We start from the raw sequence: 21,469 nt of genomic DNA on the forward strand, positions 1-21,469 counted from the left end.
GTTAAATAACAAGTTACAGTTTGTTACTTCTACAAAAGTTGTAGCTTGCACCCCTAGATTGAGATATGTGGATTCACAGAGTAGGTAAATAATTTTCCACAAGTTTGGAACAGAAGTGAAAGTTGTAGCTTCGTTGAAATTCTTGGTTGTGTGGAAGGGGAGTTCACACTGTCAAGAAAACCAATTTTGTCATAGTAAGAAACTATTGGCTGAAACCAAAACAAGAGGGTTAGGAGAGATTTCTAAATAAAGGCTTGGTTTTCAAGGATGAATACCATTTATGTTGGTGAAATCCCTATGGAGAATCCTCAGAAAAAACCTTAAACCACCAAATAAAACAATATAATATTTTATCTAAGTCCAATAGGATTAGAGTTTTTTTTAATATATATATAAAAACAGGGCGAGGAAGGTATTCTCCATCCTCGTCCCCATTTAGGGTGGGTCTCCATGAGGCCTGATCCCCGTAGGAAAAAGAACACTACGATGACCACACTAAAATAGCTCATGAAGGACCTGGGAAAAATTTCTTTGAAAATGAACGCGCGGAAATTTTCGATTTCTTGGGAGGATTAGAACCTACTGGTACATGGATAAATCCAGGAGCCTATACTCAATCCACAAGGCTTCAACAGTTGTATAAAAAATTGGATGCCCACAAAATCAACAGGATTTTACACTAATTAGAAATTCACATCATTTCTGAAAAGAACATTGAGACTATGTCAAAGTTCCATCTGATACATACCCATGTCAGAAGATCGCCATCAACAACTGGAGCCTCTTGCACCAACGAAAAGAAATCCTGCATGTCGTTGATTCATAATTTAGGCAATGAGACAAATCTTAATAACATAACATCACAAAGAAACAAACTAAAACTCAATGATAATCTGCAATAATAGTGTCAACTAATTGGATATTACTATTACATATATGGCTCTCAAATAGTTAATACTCACTAAAGTGCAGTGTAGTCCTCATAAGCTTAAGCACGAAGGTGAAAGAAACAATATAAAAAATAAAAAAATAAAATTTAATTATATAAGAAAAAAATAGTACTGTGAATAATAAGATAATAAAAAGTTAAAGAAATTAGAACTTTTAGAACTTTTATTAGAGATTGTGGAGAAAAATGAACATCTTTAACGAGTATTCCTTAGTAGTCCCTAAAAGGCTTTTTTTTATTTTAAAAATTAAAAAAAGGCTTCAGATGCTGAGGCGCACACCACTAGCGCTTAGGAGCATGCACAACTAGCGCAATGGAGCATACTTCATCTTGAAGTTGTCTAAGGATTTCCTTAAAAGCAGAGCTGTTAGATATAACTTTGACGGAACAGCAGATGTGGGCTCAAAAGTGCAAACTCCAGTGGTTAAAGGAGGGAGACGAGAATTCTCATTTTTTTCATAGATGGGTGTCCGCCAAAAGAAACAAAGCAGCGATTCGTTCTCTAGTTGATAGAAATAGGACGGTCCTATCCTCAGATAGTGAGAATGAAGGAGAAGTTCTAGCTTTTTTTACAAATCTGTACACTAAAGTAGATGGCACTAGATTTATCTTTGAAGATATAGATTGGTCCCCCTTGAACTCGTATTGGCAAGAATGGATAGAATCTCCTTTCAATGAGGAAGAAATTTTTAGGGCGGTTAAAAGTATGGCAAATTTAAAATCTCCGGGCCCTGATGGTATGACAGCAGAGTTCTATAAAAAAGCTCGTAACATCTTGAAGTATGACATTCTCAAGGTATTCCAAGAGTTTTTTAAGAATGGTATCATCAATACTCGTACTAATGAGAACGAGACTTATGTTTGAATAATCCCGAAGAAATTACAAGCAAACAAAGTGGGAGAGTTCAAACCTATTAGCCTAGTCTCCTCCCTTTATAAGATTATTGCAAAGGTGTTGGCCGATCGTCTTAAAAAAGTCCTTCCCTCTATCATTGCGGACCCTCAAGCCGCCTTTGTAGAAGGTAGGCAGATTCTTGACGCCATTTTAGTGGCTGCAGAGGCGGTCGGCGAGTGGAAATCATCAAACAAGACAGGATTTCTTCTCAAGTTAGATTATGAAAAAGCTTATGATAAAGTGGACTGGGACTATATCGATGCAGTGTTGCAGAAGAAAGGCTTCGGCCATCGGTAGAGAATGTGGATTAGAGGATGTTTGTCCACGACAAACTTTTCAATTATTATTAATGGTAGACCACGGGGCAAGATCCATGCGTCTAGAGGACTTCGGCAAGGAGACCCTCTTTCTCCTTTCCTCTTTACTCTAGTAGGAGACTCTTTTAGCCGGTTGGTTCACTCGTGCTGTGAGAGAAGGATGATTAAAGGTTTTGAGATAGGGACTAAAAAAGTAATGATTTCTCATTTGCAATATGCTGATGATACCATCTTGTTCTCTCCGGATGAGAGGGGTTTTTTTAACAAATGGTGGATTGTAGTTAACTGGTTTCTAAGAGCTTCAGGTCTTTCATTGAACCTTGATAAGACCTCTCTGGTTAGCATCAATATTAGTGAAGATAGACTGATTTGCCAAGCCTCTAAGATAGGATGCAGAGTGGAAGACCTTCCCTTCTCTTACCATGGTCTACCCCTTGGAGGAAATTTTAAAGCTGCTGCCCTGTGGAGACCTTTGGTGGAAAAGCTGAAGCAGAAATTAGAAAAGTGGCAGAAACTTGTTCTCTCAAAAGGAGGCAGATTGACCTTGGCTCAATCGGTGTTGAATAGTATGCCAATATACCATTTATCTCTTCTTAAAGCTCCGATTGGAATTGCAAAAGACCTAAACAAGATTGTTAGAGATTTCTTTTGGAAAGGTGATAGATTGCACCCCCATAGAAATTTGGTTAATTGGGAAACCACTGCCCTGCCTTTAGAAAAAGGAGGCCTTGGCATTGGGACTTTTCAGCAACGAAATAACGCTTTGCTTTTGAAATGGTTATGGAGGTTTACACAAGAGGAAGATGCCTTGTGGAGAAGAGTTATTGAAAGTATTTACGGGATAGAGCCCTTCGGGTGGTTGTCTAAAAAGCCTAGGGGTAAGTTGACGGGCAAACCCTGGGTTGCTATACCTAAAACAGCATTTTCTTCTTCAAATTTCTTTCTTTTAAAGTTTCCCGCGGCGACAGAATTCGTTTTTGGTTGGATAGATGGACGGGGAATACTACTCTAGCTCATGACTTCCCCGACATTTATGTTGTTTCTTTGAAAAAGGAAGATTCGGTTGCTGAATGTTGGAAAGAGGAGCAGCTTGCTTGGGACCTTGGTTTAAGAAGGGGTCTTCGTGATAGAGAAGTAGAAGCTGGGTGGATCTTATGGGAAGGCTGGACGCTTTTCAAATTGGGGAGGGAGTCGATAAAGCAGTTTGGTCTCTTGAATCCTCGGGAAAGTACAGTAAAATTGGCCTTCCAGGCTGCTTTTGAAGTTCCAAGCACGAAACCTCTCATATCTTCGGGAAAATTGACAAATTAAGCCTCCTGTAGGGGCCTATTAAGTTTTTTAATCGCCCTTCTCAAAACACAAGTTTTCTGATCATTTGCTGACATCACCTACTTTGCCAAATGACCTCCAATGCCCCTCCTTACTCGGGTACCAAATTTTAAGTTTTCCCTCCTCCCCTTCTTGGGTAATATACCAAATTTTAGTTTTCCCTCCTCCCTTACTTGAAAACACTCCATTTCTCTCTCATTATTTTTCCTTGTTTTGCTTCTCTCATCTACAGGCAACTCTCGATGCTTAAACTCCAGCATCTATCGGTCTTCCATTTCTCTCTCACTATTAGGGTTGTTTTGCTTCTGTCATCTACAGGCCACTGACTGTCGATGCTCAAAATCCATTATCCATCGGTCTTTGTTTTGAAATGTTTCGTTGGGCTTGTTCGCATATAAGTTATTTATTTGTTTGTTTAGTGGATTGTTGATTTTTGACGTGGAGGGAGAGAAGCTGACGGACAGGGCGTGAAGGCAAGAAGAAGGAGATCGTTAGCGCGTTAAATGGATATGGATAGCTACTTGGAGTATGTTTTAGATCGAGATCGTTCATTAGCGAGAGGGAGATCAAAAGCGTTCATGAGCGAGAGCGAGATCTGATCGAGATCGAGAGCGTGCATGAGCTTGATCGAGAGCGTACAGCGAGAGCGTGCATGAGCTTGATCGTGATCGAGATCGAGAGCGTGCATGAGCTTGATCGAGAGCGTACAGCGAGAGCGTACAGCAAGAGCGTGCATGAGCTTGATCGAGAGCGTACATCTAAAGCGTGCATGGGCTTGATCGAGAGCGTGCATGAACAAGAGCGAGAGAGATGAAAAGATGTGAAATTTAATTCTTTCAATTGTTGGTTGATGTTCTTTAAATTAAAGGCTGCATTTATTTTTTTTTTTTATACTTATTCGATTTCAGTCTATTGAGAATAAACAGGTGCAGTGGAAAATAGCAGCGAGAGTGCAAAATAGATAACGAAAGAGATCGTGAATAAGTTTGAACGAGAATGAGCTTGAACGAAAATGAGACGTCATCGTGTACGATTAACAGCACCATATAAATGGATATATAATAATGTGGAAGAAATAGTAATAAGTAAGCGACCGTGATGATAATAAGGATAAATTTTAGAAGTACAACGAAAATTATCACGAACGAGAATGAGCGTGTAAGAGAAAGGATACTGTAAGATATTGAGAAAGTAAACACTAACAACAAATAATTAATTCATTAAAGTAGCAAACAGGAGCTTCATCCATCCCATTACAAAAAGTTTTTTTTAGTAGCTTAAACAAAACAACAACCATAAACTACTACTAGAATGGGATTTTAAAAATTATTATTATTACGGTATCGGTGTAGACGGGCCAGTAACAGAGCCACCCTGTCCTCCAGACGAAGTCGTTCCTCCTTCTCCTCCTTCAGCAGTCCCTCCAGCAAGTCCCGCGTTTCTTCAACCCGGGCTAAACCTATACCTCGTGTTGTTGAGCTCGTGTTGCGTTCGACGTAGCTCTCTCCTGAGCTGGTCGTTTTCTTCCCGTTCTTGTTGAAGAGGACTGTTACTTGGCACTCCGTTCTCCGCGAAGGAGGAGGGATGGTTTGAGATAGGACCGGTTGCTCCGTCGGAAGAACCGTCCGACTCGTTAGATGTTGACATGTTTGCTTCTGAAAAATAAATGTTAGATACTTCTAATCTAGATGTCGTTGTTGTGTACTTTGTGGTATCTATATATAGAGAAATTTGGTTGGTTTCATGTGAAGGCAAGGGAAAATTGAAAAAATAATTAAATCGAAAATTGGGATAACGGGTAGGAAGAGTAATTAATTACTGCATTGGAAAGGTGGAAAGACAACTGGGACTGAGGATTTGAAAGAGCGCATTAATTAACCACCCTCCCTCTTACTAACCTCTTAATTATAAGATAAGTGTGTATGGATACATACGTCTAGAATGCGAGATAGCGAGAAAGAGAGAAATCGAGAATGCGAGATAGCGAGAAAGAGAGAAATCGAGAAATTTAGACAGCGAGATAGCGAGAAAGATAGGTTATCGTTGCGATAATATAAATATACATGGAGAAGAACGATAACGAATGAGATCGAGAGCATAACATCGAGACAGCGAGAGCAAGAAAGCGAGAGCAAGACATCGAGAGCGAGACAACGAGATCGAGACAGCAAGATCGAGTCAATCGTGTAAATACGACCGGTTCCAGCAACTCTATCCTTAATAGGATTCGCTACGACCCAGTTGCTCGCCTGTTTGTGGTCGTGGTTCACAGTGTCAATCGTGCAGGTGTATGCATCACAGTGACAATACATGCAATTGGAGGGCCGCAACCCTCCAATTGCATGTATTGTCGATGCAGCGAACAGCGAACTTTGATTTCGTTGACCTACTGACCTTGTATTCACGGTTAGATCGCATCACTGCATTTGACAGCACCATACGCAGGTCTTGCTTTGAACGAATATCTTCCCCACGTGCAGTTCTGATCCGCCTCGTAAAAGGTTGTACCTTGTGGCATGTTCTATAGTCACGGTGCTTGCGGATTGAGGTACTGGTATTTGGTGATCACCAACATTACCGGGCTCAGTGGATGAGGGTTCTACTGATGGGAAAACATACCGTACGAGGACTTGCATGTTGTACTTGACCTGTATTATTTATCTCATCTGATGGGACGTGCATTACGGAAGGCATGCGTGTCGCGGGGGCGACCAATTCCGAGTCTTGAGTGTATATACAGTCCGAACTGTACATGTCAACGAAATTATTCGTTTCAAAGCAAGACCTGCGTATGGTGCTGTCAAATGCAGTGATGCGATCTAACCGTGAATACAAGGTCAGTAGGTCAACGAAATCAAAGTTCGTTGTTCGCCGCATCGACAATACATGCAATTGGAGGGTTGCGGCCCACTCCGTCGGTAAATCTTCGATATTTTGTATATCAAAGTTTGTAAATGCACACACCTGCACGATTGACACTATGAACCACGACCACAAACAGGCGAGCAGCTGGGTCGTAGCGAATCCTATTAAGGATAGAGTTGCTGGAACCGGTCGTATTTACACGATTGGCTCGATCTCGCTGTCTCGATCTCGTTGTCTCGCTCTCGATGTCTTGCTCTCACTTTCTTGCTCTCGCTGTCTCGATGTTATGCTCTCGATCTCATTCGTTATCGTTCTTCTCCATGTATATTTATATTATCGCAACGATAACCTATCTTTCTCGCTATCTCGCTGTCTAAATTTCTCGATTTCTCTCTTTCTCGCTATCTCGCATTCTCGCTTTCTCGATTTCTCTCTTTCTAGCTATCTCGCATTCTAGACGTATGTATCCATACACACTTATCTTATAATTAAGAGGTTAGTAAGAGGGAGGGTGGTTAATTAATGCGCTCTTTCAAATCCTCAGTCCCAGTTGTCTTTCCACCTTTCCAATGCAGTAATTAATTACTCTTCCTACCCGTTATCCCAATTTTCGATTTAATTATTTTTTCAATTTTCCCTTGCCTTCACATGAAACCAACCAAATTTCTCTCTATATATAGATACCACAAAGTACACAACAACAACATCCAAATTAGAAGTATCTAACATTTATTTTTCAGAAGCAAACATGTCAACATCTAACGAGTCGGACGGTTCCTCTTCCGACGGAGCAACCAGTCCTATCTCAAACCATCCCTCCTCCTTCGCGGAGAACGGAGTGCCAAGTAACGGTCCTCTTCAACAAGCACGGGAAGAAAACGACCAGCTCAGGAGAGAGCTACGTCGAACGCAACACGAGCTCAACAACACGAGGTATAGGTTAGCCCGGGTTGAAGAAACGCGGGACTTGCTGGAGGAACTGCTGAATGAGGAGAAGGAGGAACGACTTCGTCTGGAGGATAGGGTGGCTCTGTTACTGGCCCGTCTACGCCGATACCGTAATAATAATAATTTTTAAAATCTCATTCTAGTAGTTGCTTATGGTTGTTGTTTTGTTTAAGCTACTAAAAAAAACTTTTTGTAATGGGATGGATGGAGCCCCTGTTTGCTACTTTAATGAATTAATTATTTGTTGTTAGTGTTTACTTTCTCAATATCCTACAGTATCCTTTCTCTTACACGCTCATTCTCGTTCGTGATAATTTTCGTTGTACTTCTAAAATTTATCCTTATTATCATCACGGTCGCTTACTTATTACTATTTCTTCCACATTATTATATATCCACTTATATGGTGCTGTTAATCGTTCACGATGACGTCTCATTTTCGTTCAAACTTATTCACGATCTCTTTCGTTATCTGTTTTGCACTCTCGCTGCTATTTTCCACTGCACCCGTTTATTCTCAATAGACTGAAATCAAATAAGTATAAAAATAAATAAATAAATGCAGCCTTTAATTTAAAGAACATCAACCAACAATTGAAAGAATTAAATTTCACGTCTTTTCATCTCTCTCGCTCTTGTTCATGCACGCTCTCGATCAAGCCCATGCACGCTTAGATGTACGCTCTCGATCAAGCTCATGCACGCTCTCGCTGTACGCTCTCGATCAAGCTCATGCACGCTCTCGATCTCGATCAGATCTCGCTCTCGCTCATGAACGCTTTTGATCTCTCTCTCGCTAATGAACGATCTCGATCTAAAACATACTCCAAGTAGCTATCCATATCCATTTAACTCGCTAACGATCTCCTTCTTCTTGCCTTCACGCCCTGTCCGTCAGCTTCTCTCCCTCCACGTCTAAAAATCAACAACCCAGTAAACAAACAAATAAATAACTTATATGCGAACAAGCCCAACGAAACATTTCAAAACAAAGACCGATGGATAATGGATTTTGAGCATCGACAGTCAGTGGCCTGTAGATGACAGAAGCAAAACAACCCTAATAGTGAGATAGAAATGAAAGACCGATAGATGCTGGAGTTCAAGCATCGAGAGTTGCCTGTAGATGAGAGAAGCAAAACAAGGAAAAATAATGAGAGAGAAATGGAGTGTTTTCAAGTAAGGGAGGAGGGAAAACTAAAATTTGGTATTTTACCCAAGAAGGGGAGGAGGGAAAACTTAAAATTTGGTACCCAAGTAAGGAGGGGCATTAGAGGTCATTTGGCAAAGTAGGTGATGTCAGCAAATGATTAGAAAACTTGTGTTTTAAGAAGGGCGATTAAAAAACTTAATAGGCCCTACAGGAGGCTTATTTTGTCAATTTTCCCCATATCTTCTCTCGTATGGGAGTTTTCTATCCCTAAAAAAGTTAAAGTTTTCCTATGGACTCTAGCTTACAGGGCTGTAAATACCACAGAAAGACTCCAGAGAAAGTGTCCAAATTGGACCCTCTCTCCTCCAGTTTGTGCTTTATGTCAGAAGAACGAGGATACTATGGACCATGTCTTCCTTCATTGCCAGTTTGCTTCACGTGGATGGTCTTATTTGTTCCAAATTTTTGGTTTCTCCATTTGCCTTCCTCAGAATATTGAAAGGTGGTTATATGAAACTCTAAGAGGGTGGCCTTTCAGAGGGAAAGCAAAAATCCTTTGGAGTTGCGCAGTTAGAGCTCTTCTGTGGAATCTTTGGTTGGAAAGGAACGCTAGAATCTTCGAAGATAAGAATTCTTCTTTTGAAGTTTTTTGTAATACAGTTAATTTACACTTCATGGTGGTGTCATAGGCATAGAAAATTTTTTTGTAATTATAATCTCTCTTTGATTATGCAAGACTAGAGAGCTCTTCTTTTGAAGTTCTTGGGAGGGGGATTCCTCTTCCCCCTGCCCTTAGGCTGTTTTTTTGTGTTTCTATGCTTTTGCTAATACAAAGTTTCTTATCTAAAAAAAAAGTTGTCTATATGATCAGTGTTTTGAAAACTACACCCTAGAAAATTCTCCCTAGGTGCCTCAGCACATTTGAGGTGAGCGCCTTAGTGCTAGAGATGTGCACCTCGGTTTCTACGTCTCGCTTCTTTGAATGGAGGCGTCATTTTCGGAACACTGAGCATATGAACAACAAAATATTAGACGCAAGATAGGTGTTAATATGTCTAAAATAATACATATACATAATCTACCAGATTAAGCTTTGATTATAGTGGTAGTAAAAGATATTTGGTTCGGACCCCTTAACGTCATTTTCTCCCTAATAATCACCTCCGTCAATATATATATATTGATAATCACTTGTTGAGCCTTAGGCTAATTTTGAAGAACATAAATAAGGAATTAAGAGAACATGCATAAAAGATGATTTAATGACCAACTACCTTACATAGATGATATAAGAAACTATCAGCAGAAAACCATGATTCATCTAAAATTGTTGATGATCCTGCCTCAGTACTAGTGCTATTGGAATTGTCTTTCTCTAATCCGTACTTCAATTGATGATAGATGACCTTAATGAACTGCAATGGTTCTATGAAATGTCAGATATACAAACAAAACAGAAACAAAGTTAATAATAACAGAATAAAGTGTCAAACAAGATTACAACATATATGCTAAAATACCATATTTATTAGATATCAAAGAGGATTGTTCTTTCATATGAGAAAGACTTGGTAAAACTCTCAACAACAATTTAAGACATGCAGAATGCGAGGGAGAGAGAGAAGAAAGAAAAAAGACTGAATAGATAGCAAAAAAGGACTGTGTGTTCATATGAGGAAGAAAGGACATGCAGAAGAAGAAGGCAAGAACGGCTGGCACTCGCAAAAAAGAGAAACGATGCAACAACCTGACAAGACTGGATTCCCAAGTACCAACGAGCAAATAAACTCCAAGAGGCAAATACAGATTTGAAAGACAAATTGGGTCCACAAAACCAAAACTGCTGAGAAGGTAAGGAAAAGAATACACAAAAAAAAAAACTCACAAACTTGAAAAGTTGGTTACTAGGAGAAAAACCATGTACAGGGATGAAAAGCAATATAAAAGGAACTAACACAAATGATGAGGGCTAACAAAAATTGCAAGTGCATTTTCAGCTTAGGTATCATCAGAGAATTGGAGAGTTGTCATTGGAGGCTGAGATTTAACGATGTAAACTTAGAGCTTTTAGAAAGGCAATTTGCACTTTGCAACAAAAGAAAGAAAGAAAGAAAACCACAGTAAATATTCCTAATGCACCTTTCCTAATGAAAAATGCAATTAATACTACAAGTGACTAGTCCATCATTAGGGAATTCATAAATTCCTGTTCCTTTAACCAACGGGAGAAAACATGACACTGTCACATTTTTAAAGTCAAGCAAATAGCCTCTGTGATAAGGCCCTCATTAGGTAACTAATATTACTCCTTTATCTGAAGAATGAAATCCCATGTCTTCAAAATTGTGCCTCTACAGTAAATCGTGCAGCATGACAGCAATAAACAATAAAGGGACATCACACTAACATTCAAAATAATTAAAGATCATTAAACACACCTTTGTGAATAGTTGACTCCTTGTACGAAAAGGCTGCAACAAAATGTGAAATTTTAAAATGCATATTATATAACTCGGCTGGAACAAGAAATGCAAACTATAACCATGATCTTTTTCATCCAAGGTCAGATAACCTCACAACAATCTGTTATACAAAGAAGAAAGATGTTGCAACCAAAAGAATATGCACTTTGGCTGGAAAAAGAAAAAATGAATTGTATTCAAACCATGCCTCTGATTTTAAATCCAAGGAACAATAAAATAGAACATAAAGTAAATGACTGTTAGCATACTCGTAAGAGAGTGAACAGGAATCCACAGTTTACCTATGGTATGGTCTTTTTTATCAGAGATAAAAATTTAATTCTATGAAATGGAACAAAAAGTAGTCACAAAGGCAAGACATCCCCAAGCCTAAAAGAACAAGAATCAGTGGAAGTACATCCAGAAAAGAACTAGTAAAAAGATGAAACCATGTTAAACGATTTCACATTCCTACTCCAATGCTAAGGGTTGGTTTGGTTCATGAAACGAAAATGAAAATAGAATTAAATTTTGTGTTTTCACTGTCTTTCTAAAAATGGTATTTGGTAGTAGTAGATTCAAAAACTGTTAAATCTCAAATTTTAGAAAATTATGTTTTCTAGTCTTGAATATATTAGGCAAACTATTCATGGCTATCTCTCCCAGGGTTGTGAGATGTGCAATAGAGACCAGGAAAATCAAAACCATCTTTTCGTGTTGGTAGAGATTCCCAACCCATCTTCAAATGGCTGTGGAGATTTGCACATGAGGAAAAAGGTTCGTGGAGATGTATTGTTGGAGCGATTTACGGTATTGAGACACATGGTTGGTTTACTACTCCAACTAATGGCTCTTATAGAGGCCGGCCTTGGGTAGATATTGCAAGGAATGGAGGAAGCTTTGAGAAGTTGATTTCCTTCAAAGCCTCAAAGGGAGATACTGTGAGATTTTGGGAAGATGGGTGGGCTGACTCTTCCCCCCTTTCTTACTCTTTTCCTTACTTGTATAGGATCTCTAACAAGAAAGGATGTTCTTTGGCTGAGTGTTGGGAGCCCTCCAGCCTTGCTTGGGACTCGGGGTTTAGGAGGAATGTTAAATTTAAGAGAATAAAAAATATTCTTCTATATACAAATAGTGCAACTTAGGTCTTCTTATATAGGAGAAAGACCTACTAAAAAGAAAGGAAACCTACTACATAAAGGAATAGGAGATTTAAAAAATATAAAGATTTAAAAAGACAACTAATACATGTTTATATATTCCAACAAGGAACTTTTTTGAAAAAGAGCATCATCGCTGGGCAAGCTTTACGGAAAAGATTGAGTTTTGGCAGCCAGGCATTGGTAAGGACAAATTGTGGTGGAAAGGGGATAGCAGTGGGTCCTTCTCAGAAAAATTAGCCTTCATTCTTTTGTCCAAGGCCTCTCTTAAACTGAAAGCCCCCATTGCCTCCTACATATGGAACTTCACGATTCCGAAGAAAGTGAAATCATTCCTATGGACCTTGTTCTATAGAAGTTTAAATACAGCAGATAAACTACAAAGACGGTTTCCTTTGTGGAATCTTTCTCCCTCAGTGTGTGGGCTTTGTAAACGGTCGGCAGAATTGCTTGACCACCTCTTTCTTCACTGCTCCTTTGCTAATATGGCTTGGGCCTTTGTTCGTTCTGAGTTTGGCATTTCGCTTTGCCTTCCGAGAAGAATTGATCATCTCATCCTTGAGAATTTTAGGGGAGGTTTGCTTAAAGGCAAAGCCTATGTTTTGTGGAATTGCGCTGTGAGGGTGGTTCTTTGGTCGATTTGGGAGGAGAGAAATAGTAGGTTTTTTAAAGACAAGAACTCTATCGAGGAAAGTTTTTGCAACAACGTACAGCATCTTGCGTTGTGGTGGTCTATAAACCACAATAAATTCTTTTGTAATTATAGTCTACATATGATAGCTATGAATTGGAAGGCTGTCATTGTTTAGTTTTTAGGGGAGGGTCTCCTCGATCCTTTGCCCATAGGTTGTCTCCCTTTTTTTTGTGTATGGAGTGAGAACGAAGAGCTGCACTTCATTTTCTTAGGTAATATTTTTTTTCCTTGTAACATAGAGCGATAATGAGGAACACGAAACCCATCGATCATCGGTCAGAAAAGAGGGGCACCAAACGGAACAGTAAAAGCATCACAAAAGAAAACAAAGAGGCTGCTAGGATTTCACCGCACTAATACTTCCAACCCAAAAGCTAAATCATAACGCGCCACCGCCGCCTAGTTTTCTCCAGCCTCCTTCAGATCCGCCGCCGCCTCCACCCCTAGAGTACCGGGAACCACCATCGCCACCGCCGTATCCACCTTCACGGCGTCCACCGCCGTAACCACCTCCTTCGTATCCACCTCCACCACCGTCGTAGCCACCGCCACCACAGTTGTAACCACCCTCACGGCATCCACCGTCGTATCCACCACCACCGCCTCCGCCGCCTCCTCTGGCCTACACCTCGTTGATGGTGATATTACAGCCATCGAGGTTCTGGCCGTTCATTCCTTCAATAGCACTTCTCACGGACTTCTCATTGGCAAAAGTCACGAATCCAAATCCCCTCGACCTTACAGTATCACGGTCATTGACGATCTTCGCTTCCACGATATGGCCATAAGGAGAGAAAGCATCCTCTAGGGCTTGACTGTCAGTGGCCCAGGCAAGGCCACCCACGAAGCAACGAAACTCAACATCAGTGGCGGCCATTGAAATGGAAACCGAAAACCTAGAAAAGGGTAAAAAGGGAAGAATAAGAGAGAGAGAGAAAGGGGAGGGATCAACGCAAATCCACACCTAAACCCTTTTTTGATAGTTAATGGAATTCTTTGTTTCTTATCAAAATAAAATAAAATAAAAGATTCCCAAATGTATTTGTGCTAGTCTGCTACTTGCCAAGAAATGTGTTAGAATGCTTAAGAGAAACTTCTACATGGTTTGTCCTTCAAACAAAGAGCCGAAGTTATACGGGGAAATGTTCTGTGTTAGTTTTGAGAGGTTCTTATCAAAAATAAATAAATAAAATGAAAACTTTTGAGAGGTTAGTCTAGAGAAAAATTGTTGAATTGTCCTTCCTATTGGATGAGAAGGAATGGTGGGCTACAACCAAATTTTTGGGTTCTCTATTGACCCAAATGGTTTTTCATTCTTTCAATGTGCGGTCATCACTTCTCCATCAACACTAATTGGAGCAAGTTTTCTGACCTTCTTTCATAATTAGTGAATTGTCTCTTATGTATTAAAAAATGTTTTCCTAATGGTTTCTCCAAATGCCCTTGGTTTCCATAGCTAAATGTGAAAAAATCTTATAAAACAAGGGGCTGGCTTTCAGGTTCAGATAAGGGCCCAAAAAATAGGTTCTAGGAAACAAATGGTTGGACTCGTTCGCTAAAGGAGGCTTTTTCCAAAAATGTAACTTTGGAGAATAAACAGAGGACCATAAAATACTGTGGAACTCCTAGAAACAACTGTTGGCTTAGAATTCAGAAGAAATCTGCACGGTGAAAAGGTGAAAGAATGGTAGGTTTCATCCATGTCTTCCAAAGTACAGTAAATACCACTTACGACCATGGAAACAAGCTTATAATACAAACAGATAAAGAAAACTACTCTTAATATGAGAAATGGTAGAAGAAAAGCTTCACCCAAACAAAATAATATTTAGAAAGGTGGTATTAAAAGTTCAATCGGGAAATAATAAATGGACATATTCAAAATATACACATCATGGTTGGAAATCAAATACTTACAGCCTCAGTGCATTCAAAAAACAGGCTAATTAATGATTTCCACTGTAGGAATCCTTCAAGTGATTGCCCCATCTGCATAATGTTAGATGTTACAAAGATCTGACAACAAAAGGAGGAAACTCGTCCATGGCAGTACTAACCACAAATGCAACGAATGCAAACTGTAGCTCCCCAAGAAGTAGGTCCTCTGAACCTCCAAAATCTTTTTCCAGTAACTTTTCTAGTAGTGAAGTCTACAAAGGTCAGAATAATCGTAAGTAAATTAGGAAACAATTTCCATAAACAAATGTTGCAGCACAATGATATCACTTTTATGCTGAAAAAGTTTATACAGGTCCTAATTACCTTATCAAGATTCAAATAAGTAAGTTCTTGCCCATGAACTCCTCTTTGTTTGATAACACGGGGAATTTCTGTGTAATAACATCCTCTCCTCTGGGATGTATCAACAGGTGCTGCAAACTTACTAGCCTTTAACTGATCATCCAGAACTTTCTCCATTGTTGATTTTTGGGTGCTTTGAGAAATCCCAGGTTCACATGCCACAGTAATGTCCCCTCCAATGGGTTCTGTACATTGAATGAATTGTCTAGGATATGAAGGTTATATCCATAACTAGAGATCTATACCTCTATAAACGGTACAAGCCTTGGTTCATGAGAAGCTGTGAGTTTCAAAAGAGCTACAAAATTAAGTATTTGATTTTTCCTTTTTTTGGAAGGGAAACGATATTTGAAAAGTTATACTATAGGATAAGAAAGAAATGCAATCAAATAATTAAACAAACTGATCTTTCTCTTCATACACACTAGCTAAAGCATATTCAAAAGCAAGACTTACTAAGTTACAAAAAAAGGCCCCCAATTAAAATTAATTACATTGAATGGATAATTAGAAAACAATCTTAATTGTGAACACCAAAAAAGCATGACTTTTTGCAACGTTCTTGGTCTTCCCATACCAAGAAACATAAAACATATTCCATTGGAGACAAAGACAAACCAAAACGCTTCCTTTTTAGCTTTGTCCACTGTAATTGGTACCACCAAATGCACAATCCATATAAAAGTATTCTCACCTTTCTTGGACTTTTTGACTTCCACCAGCCCTTGAACCATCCTCTATCTACTCAACTATGGAATGGAATGATCAGAAAAGGTTCTTACTAAGAAGTTAAGCCAAAAATCACTTGAAGAATCACATTTCCAGACTCTTAAATCTTTTTCTAATCCCCCAAGGTTACAACACATTTACTATATCTTGTAATCCTTGAGTATCTTTCATTTCTTCTCACACCAATTTCTCCTCTCCACAAACTATAGTAAAGACAGAATCCCAAGCATCTTGATCATTTTATGTTGAAACTTGAACCACGGAAAGGATTCTAGGAAACATCACCTGAAAAGATTGCATTCCAGCCCAAATGTCCTTCCAAAACCAAGGGCTTCACTTTTGTCATGATGAAAGAAAAGAAATTTTTGTATATCGAGGTATACAGCCATAGATATAAAGAGTAAAGGCTAGGCCTTTCCTTTTGAAACGAAAATAAAGAAAAATGGCAAATAAATAAAGGGGATAGATATTTACAGCTATACAAACAAAGTAATCATTAAATTAAATAAATAAGAGGAGCAATGGGCTTCGGCACACACTCTACGTCTTTCAACATTTTTTTTCCCTTACAACATCCCACACAAAAAGAGGTAAACCAATAATTCATTATTGTAACAGCACCAAGGCCATAGAAATTGTTTTCCAATTCACTAAAATTTTCCACCTTCCTCCCCCACACTTCAAGAATCTCTCATTTTTTCTCACTTTCTATAACAATGGCATACTTAAAAAAACATGTAATACAAAGATAGCCTTGACAATACCAAGCTGCTAAGGTTTGCCTTCCTCCAGTTTAAAGTTTAAAATTCTTCCATCCGTCTCACTTCTTATCAATCTTTTCAACTATTAGTTCCCAAAATTCTTTTTTCTTTAACAAACCCAAGAAGCAAACCAATATAAGCCATTGGAAGAGTTTTAGTTGTACATTCCATACGATCAGCCACCAATGCCACCTTTTTGGCTTCAATATTGATTTTGCTTAATTGACCTTCAACCCGATTGTCACTTCAAATATTCCATAGTTCTGACCAAATCCTTCCATCAACCCTTCATTTGCTCCTTTTTCAATTAGAAAGAGAACACCCTTGTGAATCTTGCTAAATCAAATCATCCCACCCAAACTCTAGATTACTTTCGAACCAAATTTCTGCAGTTACGGATTTGACTGCATTAATCCATAATAATTTAGCACATGAAGATAACATCGGCCCAACTAAGAGCTGAAGAAGATTTGCACTTGCATCTTTATCAAAAACCCACTGAAGAATACGCAAGTTGGCCCAGACATGCGGATATCACAAAAAAAAAAACAAAAAGCCGCTGAAGAATAATGAAAACCAGCAATTAGCCACACATGAACAAGAGATGATTTTGATGTTCGCTATGACAAAAACACAATAGAAATGCAGAAGGCTGGAGGAACGAACAAGATAGCTTCCCTTGGAAAACATCAGCATCATTTAATCCTGAATGCAACAAAATCAAGATCAGAACGTTGACCTTCTTTGGGACCTTTTGACTTCCCGATGGTCAAAAATTCTTTTTTTTTTTTTGCATTGGGGAGGAGAGAGATCAATTCTTTGCTAATGAATGAACCAAGAAGTCCCCAGTCGGATCAATTTTCCAGCTTTTAGAATCCTCCTCACTAGTTAAGGATATTGAATTCAAACTTTCCAGCAAGATTCCAAACTCTTTAATCCCCACTTTCAAGTCTCGTCTAGTAACAATCTTCCAAGAACGATGAATATCATCCCAGTAATCAAGAACTACTTAATAAATTACCAAGAAGCAGTGATGGAATATATATAAATATTTATTAGTTGTCATTATTTTAGTCCTCATGGTTTTTATTTCTTTCTTTGTTGAAGTAGGTCTCATGTTCCTATTTGTAGTAGGTCTCCTATTCCTATTTGTGGTAGGTCTCCTATTCCTTTTTATAGTAGGTCTTTCTCTTGCACAAGAAGACCTAAGTTGCATATATTTGAATATATCATAATATTTTCATTCTCTTAAAATTAACAAGTAGAAATCATAAAGGTAAAATAGGATTACCTTACCCTTAACCCACTTGATGCTTTAAAGGAGACTTGGATGAGAAGATGAGAACCAGTTGAGACCTAAATACAAAGCTAGGGGACTCCTAAAGGTGAAGCGGTTGATTAGGGCAGGTAACAATGATTAGTTGGACAGCTAATTTACTTAACTCACACCTCATAGCTAGTTTTGAGAATTTTTTTAATCCTTCAACTCCTAGTACTTCAATAAGGTAAATTATGATTTTTAAACTATGTTGTACAGCCATATTTCTTTGTATTTATTTCCTTATTTGTAATTAGCACCTAATTGGGTAAGTTTTTCCTTTTGTGCTATTTTCCTTTCTGTAATTGCTATTTAGACTAATCTTGTATCCATCCTTTGCAAGTAAGCCAAAATTATTTTCTTATCATTGACAATGATCTTATCATAGCTAAGTTCATGCATAAAAGAAAACCACGAACCAAGTTAGGTAAAATCAAAGACCGTAACATTACCGGTTTAAAGTATCCTCTAATATCAAACCTGTCATGACTAAGCTAAGTATATATTTTTCTTCCAATCTTTTGCAAACAATCATAGCAAATGCCACTGAAAATGAAAGAATATTTACATGCAAATTGCAACTAAAGTGAATGGTGCAGACTAGCCACTGAAATAGCAATGGGCGCATACCTAACCAGTTTAATTGTGCTACTGTTGATGTAGTTAGATATTCGCTTCCATTCTCCATATTGGCTCAGATTATAAGGACCAAGCTGTTTATCAAACTCCAATCGTCTAACTGCTTCCCCATATCGCACGTCCTATTTAAGAGGAAAAAGAATTCAATAGACCAAAATGACAAGGGATTTATGTATGAGAAATGAACATGAACAAGACTTTATGTCACATAATCTCAATTGCATTTAACTGTTCCATAAAGAAAATTACTGAAGTTTTAGTTTGAAAAAACATTGTCTCGCTAAAAACTAAGGATAGAGACACCAGAGAGACATACACGAGAAAAGAGAGAAGAAATAAATTCTCAAATTGATTGATCAAAGATGAGGAATAGAGGCACTATTTATAGGTTACAAGAGGAAACAAAATCTAGGAATAACCTCCTAACTTCCCTAACAAAAAAGGAGATTTATTTGCTAAATTTAAACACAAAATCTAAACAACTTCTAACTAAGTCCACATAATCTTAACTTCTAACTAATTCAACACTCCCCCTCAAGCTGGACTATACAGATTGAACAGTTTCAGCTTGATCAACAACCTTTCAAATACGGGTCTCAAGAGTCCTTTTGTTAGGATATCTGCAACTTGATCTGATGATGGAACATACATCAGATTTATAATTTTCTCTTCAATCTTCTCCTTGATAAAATGCATGTCAACCTCAACATGTTTAGTACGATCATGATGCACTGGATTGTGTGCAATAGCAATTGCAGCCTTGTTGTCACAATAGACTTCCATTGAACTATCAAACCTGATCTTGAGTTCTTGGAGGAGGAGTTTCAGCCACATTATCTCACAAATACCATGAGATAATGCCCTGAATTCAGCCTCAGCACTACTTCTTGCAACAACTGATTGTTTCTTACTCCTCCATGTAACAAGATTACCCCATACGAAGGTACAATATCCTGTCGTAGATCTCCTATCTTGAATAGAACCTGCCCAATCAGCATCTGTAAACACCTTAATCTTTCTGTCATCATCCTTTCCGAAAAATAATCCAAGCCCTGGAGTTCCTTTAAGATATCTAAGAATATGATACACGGCTTCCATGTGTTCTTCAGTAGGAGCATGCATGTATTGACTTACAACACTCACTGCAAATGCAATATCCGGCCTAGTGTGGGATAAATAGATTAATCTTCCAACAAGACGCTGATATCTCCCTTTATCAACGGGTACCCCATCTAGGCTCTCTCCCAACTTATGATTGGGACTTATTGGAGTATCAGATGGTTTACATCCAAGCATTCCGGTTTCCTTCAAGAGGTCTAATACATATTTTCTTTGACACACAGATATACCAGTTCTGCTCCTTGCAACTTCCATCCCTAGAAAATACCGAAGTGTTCCCAGGTCCTTTATTTCGAACTCCTTTCCAAGTGCCTGTTTTAGTCTCTCTATTTCTTCATGATGGTCACCTGTGACAATAATATCATCGACATAAACAATGAGGATGGTGATCTTACCTTGAGAGTGCCTATAGAACATTGTATGGTCAGTTTGAGCTTGGGTATATCCTTGTTTACAAACAGCCTTTGAAAATCGCCCGAACCATGCACTTGGGGATTGTTTTAAACCATAGAGAGATTTCTTCAGCTCACACACCTTTCCATCATACTTATCAATGTCAAATCCAGGAGGAAGGTCCATGTACACCTCTTCTTCCAAATCTCCATTGAGGAATGCATTCTTGACATCCAGTTGTTGTAGTTTCCAATCCAGATTTGCAGCAAGAGACAAGAGGACACGGATTGTGTTTAATTTTGCAACGGGTGCAAATGTCTCCTGATAGTCTACCCCAAAAGTCTGAGAGTATCCTTTGGCCACCAATCTTGCTTTATACCTTTCAATGGACTCATCAGCCTTATATTTGACAGTAAAGATCCATCGGCATCCTACCATTGGTTTATCTTGAGGACGATCAACTACTGTCCACGTATCATTAAGCTTCAAAGCCTTCATTTCATCATCTACCGCATTTTTCCACTGTGGATTGCTCATAGCCTCTTGAATGGATTTTGGTACCTCATTGGCTTCCAGATTGAGAACCAAGGTCTGAACTGCTGAAGATAAATGACTATAACCAATACATCGAGCAATTGGATGTTGAGTACACAATCTCACACCCTTCCTAAGTGCAATAGGAAGATCAAGATCATTAGTATTGTCTTGAGGCACAAGGGTAGATTGTTCAGTACCTAAGGACGAGATGGATTCATGACTTTGTTGTTGAGGCTGTGGTGGCTCCACTCCTCTTTGAACCGTTTGTCGCCGACAATAAACAAGAGTCTCAGGTTTCTTGTCACTTCGATTTGGGTTGACTTGATCATCTTCATTATTACAGGAAATAATAGGAACTGACTCTTCTATCTGAGTAATTGGGACGAATCGGGATAGGTATTTTTGGCTGAGGTGACTCGGTATTTAGACCATCAATCTCAAGTATTTTTGACTGAGGGGACTCAATTCTGGTATTTAGATCGTCAATCTCCCAAAAATTTCCATCAAGACTACTTGTAATAGGCTCAGTCTCCCCTGAGGGGAATTTAGGGAGAAAAAAGATTGAGACTCAAAAAATGTGACATCCATGGTAGTGTAAAATTTATTGGTGAATGGACAATAGCATTTATAGCCTTTTTGAGTAGGAGAGTAACCAAGGAAGACACACTTTCTGGCTTTTGGCTCCAATTTGTGACGTTCATGATCATAAACATGAGTGAATGCAGTACATCCAAATATTTTGAGAGGAATTGTGAGGACAGATCGGATTTGCGGATAAATAGTGAGTAAGATTTCTAGTGGAGTGTAAAATTTCAGAACACGAGAGGGCATCCGATTAATGAGATAACAAGCAGTAAGGACAGCATCACCCCAAAAACAGTTAGGAACAGAATTGGTGAA

At 38.7% G+C, this 21,469-nt stretch overlaps 1 protein-coding gene and 1 pseudogene across 1 annotated transcript in view; both read right to left on the minus strand.

Moving 5' to 3' along the window:
- The window catches only part of LOC111013270 (AAR2 protein family), a 39,823-nt gene that overhangs the window by 11,409 nt on the left and 6,945 nt on the right, over window positions 1-21,469 (minus strand). The window contains exons 5-12 of the mRNA XM_088127950.1: window positions 18,517-18,642; window positions 16,567-16,570; window positions 15,035-15,258; window positions 14,830-14,922; window positions 14,690-14,761; window positions 10,895-10,927; window positions 9,731-9,871; window positions 749-805 (exon numbers count right to left, since the gene is read on the minus strand). Of these exons, the coding sequence (XP_087984076.1) occupies window positions 749-805; window positions 9,731-9,871; window positions 10,895-10,927; window positions 14,690-14,761; window positions 14,830-14,922; window positions 15,035-15,258; window positions 16,567-16,570; window positions 18,517-18,642 (750 nt within the window). The remainder of the gene's footprint in view (window positions 1-748; window positions 806-9,730; window positions 9,872-10,894; window positions 10,928-14,689; window positions 14,762-14,829; window positions 14,923-15,034; window positions 15,259-16,566; window positions 16,571-18,516; window positions 18,643-21,469) is intronic.
- LOC111013274 (small RNA binding protein 1 pseudogene) lies at window positions 12,953-13,759 on the minus strand (annotated as a pseudogene).

This window comes from Momordica charantia (assembly GCF_013281855.1).
Source record: "Momordica charantia cultivar OHB3-1 chromosome 8 unlocalized genomic scaffold, Mcharantia_2.0 BLBB01000008.1, whole genome shotgun sequence".
NCBI classification, from domain to species: domain Eukaryota; kingdom Viridiplantae; phylum Streptophyta; class Magnoliopsida; order Cucurbitales; family Cucurbitaceae; genus Momordica; species Momordica charantia.